The 6000-nt window shown below is 44.2% G+C and overlaps 1 protein-coding gene across 1 annotated transcript in view; it reads left to right on the top strand.

Annotated features, from left to right (window-relative positions):
- The first annotated feature begins 1511 nt into the window (after window positions 1-1511).
- Window positions 1512-6000, top strand: part of GRIP2 (glutamate receptor interacting protein 2) — a 181958-nt gene continuing 177469 nt past the window's right edge. The window contains exon 1 of the mRNA XM_084840214.1: window positions 1512-1698. Within this exon, the coding sequence (XP_084696340.1) occupies window positions 1659-1698 (40 nt within the window). The 5' untranslated portion in view covers window positions 1512-1658. The remainder of the gene's footprint in view (window positions 1699-6000) is intronic.

Raw genomic sequence — 6000 nt, 5'->3', positions numbered from 1 at the left:
TTAGAGCAACACGACAATGGAACCAATGACCTAGGGAGGTAGTGGGCTCTCCCACACTGGAGGCATTCAAGATGAGGCTGGACAGCCACTTGTCAGGGATGCTCTGACTTGGATTCCTGCCTTGAGCAGGGAGCTGGACTTGATGGTCTTATAGGCCCCTTCCAACCCTACTATTCTATGATTCTATGACACAGTCCAAATCGACAAGTACAGCGCTATGTTCCTGCACCAGTTGCTACTTCAAGGCTAGGGCAAAGTCAGTGGAGGCTGGTGTCAGTGGAGTGGTGAATTCGCTCCGGGTTTCAGTCAGAACCAGTCAGAACTCTAAAGGAGCGATCCAAGGTGCAGATCGCTCCTTCAGAGTTCTGACCGGTTCTGACTGAAACCCGGAGCGAATTCACCACCCCACTGAGACTGGAACCACCAGCCTCCACTGGCAGAAGTACCTCTTCCACTCCGGGTTCAACTCTGCACTTTCCAAGGGTAGCTATTGACTGATACAGTGCAACTGTTCCTGTTCCTTTTCTTTCTTTGTATTCAGAGTACGCATTCAGCATTTGGTGCTTTTCTGATTAAAGGTAATACAAGAAAAACAACTCTAAACCTCTAACTTTCATAGGGCGTACGCTAGACAGTATAATTGCATGTGGGGCTGGCTAGTTTGCTGTCCAAAGTAGGGTTAAATTGAGTTATCAGCAAATGCTCTAAGCAGGCTCTGGCACTGCTGCTTCATGCTCATGTGTGCCCCAGCTCTATGGATGTTGAGAAAGGAGCATAATGTTTCGACAGTAGCTTGACATTGCCTTGAAAGGTGCTGGAGGCTGTACAGTCAGTTGACAAAGGGGGTGGGGGAGAGAGTGGAGAGTGCTGAGCGGTACTGCAGCACTTGCAATCTTCTTCTCTTGCACTCTGAACTGTCACTGCTTTTAACTTGGGAGATTTTTTTTTTAACCTGAAAGCCTTCACAACTTTCCAACTTGTGCTGCTGGAAGGAACCTTTGGTTGTATGGCTCTAAGCCAAGAGATATTCAATTCAGCCTTCTGGGGATTGTTATGAATTTCCTGAGCAAGGGCAACAAAAGGTTCCATCTGAAAGATGAGCACACCACCCATGCGGGATGATGGCTGCTCCCTCCCAGTGTGGTCTAAACTGGCAGTGAAGTGTCTGCTTTGTGTTCGCTGTGCAGGTCACTTGGCCCGTGTTCAGTTCCGTTCCTGCTGCTTCTCCTTCAACCAGCTGTTCTTTTTTTAATGTCTAGATTTAGAACTCTTGCTCTGGTCTTCTGCCTCATGGCAAACCAGTTTGACAGATCTGGATATTTTTTTAAGGATCAGTTTGAAATTTTTTCGCCTCTTATTTTTAATTCTGGCACTTGCAACGTTCTGCATCTTCATATCCTGATCTGAGTTTTGCTTTTAAGGGACCGGGGCATTTGTTGGTTGTCAGTCCAATGGACTCAATAGGACTTTGTTCCCTTTAAGTGGAGAAGCATATCGTGCAGTGTAACCCTGCTCTCTTGTGGGAGACGGCCTGAGAGCGAGACTGCTGTAATGTGATTCCAGTGCCAGCCAAGGCAGAGAGAGAGAGAGAGAGAGAGAGAGAGAGAGAGGAGCGCCTCTTGCAATTCAGCTGAATGCTTTGATAGATAATAGCAGACATGCTTTGTGGGCTGAAAAAGGATTTGCAGTCAGATTTCGGTGAGTGAGACCATATCTTTACCTCCCATTTCTCTTTATTTAATCTTAGCTTCTTCTTTTTAATGAAACTTGATCCTTCAAATGTGTTTTTTACAAACACAATGCCCATCCTTAATAGAAGTCTTTTAAAATCGACTCCAATTTTTTTGCTGTGGCTTCTATGCTTTTGTTTTAGGCAGCTGCGTGTATGTGTGAGATATGGGTGTTCTCTTGCATGTAATTAATTTGACTTTGTAACCTTGGAAACTATGGGCTTCTACACTGAGACCCTCTTTAAAGTCTCTCTCTCTTTCTCTCTTTTTTGTAGCTTATATGATTTATGGAGGCTTTATGTGTAAAAAGCCCTGTACAATGTGTATTGTCCCTGTTACTATAAGGCTGATTTTTTCATTGAAAGGACAGGGAACAGTGTGTTAGTAGTAAAAGAGCATGCTAAATATAGAAGGACTGCTAACTCTGGTGTACGGTGGTGGTGGTGATCTTGCATTCTAATGTAATGTATTAATGATCCTAATGCACTAGAAAATTGCCTGTATGATAAGGACTGTTCACACATCATGGATTAAGGGCATACAGATAGGTAGATCCAATGAGTACAGCTCCACACTTGAAATTGGCTGCATGCACCTATTTCACCATGTGTACACGCTGAAGCTGTAAAGTGTGAGGTGGTCCTCATGAACTGTGCTGTGATAGTTTACTTTCACAAATAAGACAGCATTTCAGCTCCCCCCTTTCTCTTTTATCCTTCCTGTTGTGGTTTTGCTAGCTGAAGGACCTGATATTAGAGGGAGTTAGAGGGAGCCAATTGTAGTTTATCACCATCATGCTTAATTTTGCCTGTTGAGTACTATTTCAGCCTTGGGTTTTATAGCCTGCATTTTCAAATGTGCTGCACGAAGTTTTGATTTTCTCTGATTTGGGTGCTCTCCTTCTAAAAACTTCAGCAATTTGAGAACAGGGCTTATCCCGATGAACCCCCAGAGGGGTAGCCATGTTAATCTGTTGCGGCAAAATCAACAGAGTCTTGTGGTACCTTTAAAGACGAACAGGGTCTTTATAGTATAACCTCTTGTGGATGCTACTTCATTAGCTGCTTTCATGGCCATTTGACCTCACTGTTTACCATTTTCTTTTCATATACCAAAGTGTGTGTGTGTGTGTTTGCCTGCCAGCTGAGGATAATATTTCATGCATGTGATGAAGTGTACTCTAGTCGAGGAAAGTTTATGCCATAATAAATCTGTAGATCTCTAAGCTACAAGACTCAATTAATCTTGGAAACATAACTTCTTCTTGACCTGCCTCTAGTCTTATTTGAATAAATGTTTCCATCTCTCCTCTTAATCCTATTTTATATATTGAAAAGATGCAATTTTGGCATAAAAGGCAAGTCTATCTGGCTGTGTGTTCCCTACAAATATTCATGATTTCAGCCAGTTTATTCCATTTTCGAAGCGAACTTGAAACTTTGGCCCATGAATGGATACAGAGTAAGAATGCTGAAAACACAGGACAGGATGGCATTTGTAGCAAATATTGATATCTGGGGACCTGTCTTCATTGCTGAGAGACCTTTTTAAAGGACCAACAGGTCCAGTGTAAGTGCATGAAACCTTTAAAGTTACACAAATAATGTCAGGCAAAAAGTGAACGTAACTAGTCAGTAGCCAGCTCCAGGTTTTTGACAGCCCTTGGGCAAGACACCCTCCATGGGCCCCCTTCCTCAGCGAGTCTCCCTTCTCACTGCCCTTGTCACCAGCTTCTCTTGCTCCTCCTCCTCTTTCTCATCATTGTTACCGCTTGCTTGCTTTATAGGCAGAGAGCCAGGGAGCAAGCAGGCCGTGGCGTCTGCATTTGCTCCTTCTCATCACCACCATTGTCTGGGCCAGAGCGAGAAACAGGTGAACAAGCAGGTTGCAATGATAAAGTACAGTAGCAATTCTAGGGGTCCTCTGCTGGGATGTGGGCCCTCGGCAGGTGCCCAACCAAGACACCATTGATGCTGGCCCTGTAGCTGCTTCTAAACTTCCTCTCCCTTTGGCAGCGTCAGCCACATGTACATGCTGACAAGGACAGACAGCCGTTTCGCCCTGGTGAAAGGCTATTACCAAATCTGGCTGGGCTTCCGTGAGCCAGATTATCCTAGGAAAAAGTACAAACTGGACGTCTTACAAAAGAGGGGACTGATGAGCCCAAGAGAAGGGTTTGCAAAGGGAAAGAGTAACTGCCCTGAAGAGTTCCAAGAATTGGGAAGATGTGGTTTCCTCACATGAATTGCCCTATCCAAAGAATAAGCTGTGTCTAGTGAAGTAACTGGCAAGGTTGAATAAACAGAAAATGTACTTTTGCCTGGCTGGAGTCATCCCATGAAGCTGATTGGTGGGAGATTCAGGACAGATAAAAGGAAGCACTTCTTCACACAGCGCATAGTTAAACTATGGGATTCGCTACCACAAGACATAGTGATGGCCTCCAGTTTGGATGGCTTTAAAAGGGGATTAGAAAAAATCCTGGAGGAAAAGGCAATCAGTGGCTACTAGTCTTGATGGCTATGTGCTTCCTCCAGTACCATAGGCAGTACACCAGTTGCTGGGGAACACGGGTGGGAGGCTGCTGTTGCACTCATGTCCTGCTTGTGGTTTCCTGGTCAACAGCTGGTTGGCCACTGTGTGAACAGAATGCTGGACTATATGGACCCTTGGTCTGATCCATCATGGCTCTTCTTATGTTCTTAATGGACAAAGAATGGGGGGGTTAATTGTCCCCCTCCTAGAGGAGGCCCAGATACAGACTGGGAGATAAAATGCACACATTCTCTCCAGTCTTTGTAGGAGGCATCTTCCGGAGGGTTAAACTGGGTGGTAGTAATGTTCCAGGTGCAATTGTACTGGAGGTGTGACTTCACAAAGAAGTCTGTCTTCTATTAAGCTGCCTGCACCTCTGTCCTACAGCATGGTTTGAAGGCACATGATGCAGCCACTTTGCTGAAGCTCAGCAGGTCTGGATGGGAGACCGCCTTGGAATTCCATGTAGGCCATCTTGAGTTTCATGATGGAAGAAAGGTGGTATATAAATGTACTAAATAAAATAAATAAAATGCTTACATATGTTTTATTTTCCTTGTCCTCTGCTTTATGTGTATTTCTACCAAAACTGTTATACTAACAACTTCAGATGTAAGATTAGGGTTTTAGCTCTTTGAACTTAAACGTCTTGCTCCCTACCCGCCTGTGCGCACATACCGCAGGTGTTAATACCAGGCTTTTGTGAAGTGACTCGTGTGTTTGAAGAGCACATAAAATAGAGCTATAGAATGTTTATGCTTTAAGTTAAAATGGATTGGCACATGTGTGTAAGTTTGGTTTGGAGCTGTAGAAAAGAGTTGTGCAAGTATTAGACGTGATGATTTAATTCTAGTGTAAAGTGCAGTAGTATTTAAGCTGTCCTTGGGGTTATCAGAGAAATCCGTTTGGGGGGTGGAGCTCGATGAGCTTTCGTTGACTCGGTCCCCTGGACTTCGTTCCATTTGCTGCTAACTGGCCCGACTCGGTCTGCAGCAAGTTGGGCCAGCTAGCAGATTTTCCATATTTTTTCCAATTTGCGCAAATTACAGCCCTGACACACACCCCCCAAAAGAAAGCTGCAAAAAGTTCCTGGAGTTCAGGGGAAACCCGCAGTTCAGCTCGCAAAAGCAAGCCAAGTCAGGCAGGAAATCTGTTGAGTCCTAAAAGGGCCGGATTTCCAAATGATGGACATCCCTAGCTGTCCTTTATTGTCAAAAGTGGATGAGTTTGAAAGTAGATATGTTTGTGATCCAGACCTGCCCCAGTCACACACACAGTGAGGTTATGGTGGGAATATAACAAGTTGTCTTATAGCAGGTTGGCCAGACTAGGCCAGTATTGTCTGCTCTGAGGGACAGCAGCTCTACAGGTTGACAGGTGAAGGTCGTGCCTGCTACCTGGTCCTCTAAACTTAGGGATGCTGGAGAAATTCAAGATGGACTGAAATGAGTTCGGATTTCTAAGAATCTGACTTGCAAAATCCACTGAGGACTGGCCTGCTCAAGCCACACAGAGTCAAGAGACTTTTGGATCTTTGTTTTACTTTCCTGAAATTTATGCAAATTTATTCATAGGAAAATACTCGAGATTCTGCTGAGACAAATGCCATCCTGGAAAACATGTGCAAGTAAAAGTTGAATGGAATGGGGGATAATACACTAAATGTTACAAACTAACACAAATTATGTAAATTGTTGTGAACCCTCTTACAGAATTATTTGCATATTTTTCTGCA

Source organism: Heloderma suspectum, chromosome 2 (genome assembly GCF_057233095.1).
Source record: "Heloderma suspectum isolate Gila_16-S chromosome 2, 16-S_ref, whole genome shotgun sequence".
Taxonomy (NCBI): Eukaryota; Metazoa; Chordata; class Lepidosauria; order Squamata; family Helodermatidae; genus Heloderma; species Heloderma suspectum.
The sequence above is the reverse complement of the archived record's forward strand: the minus strand, read 5'-3'. Positions and strand labels throughout refer to the sequence as shown.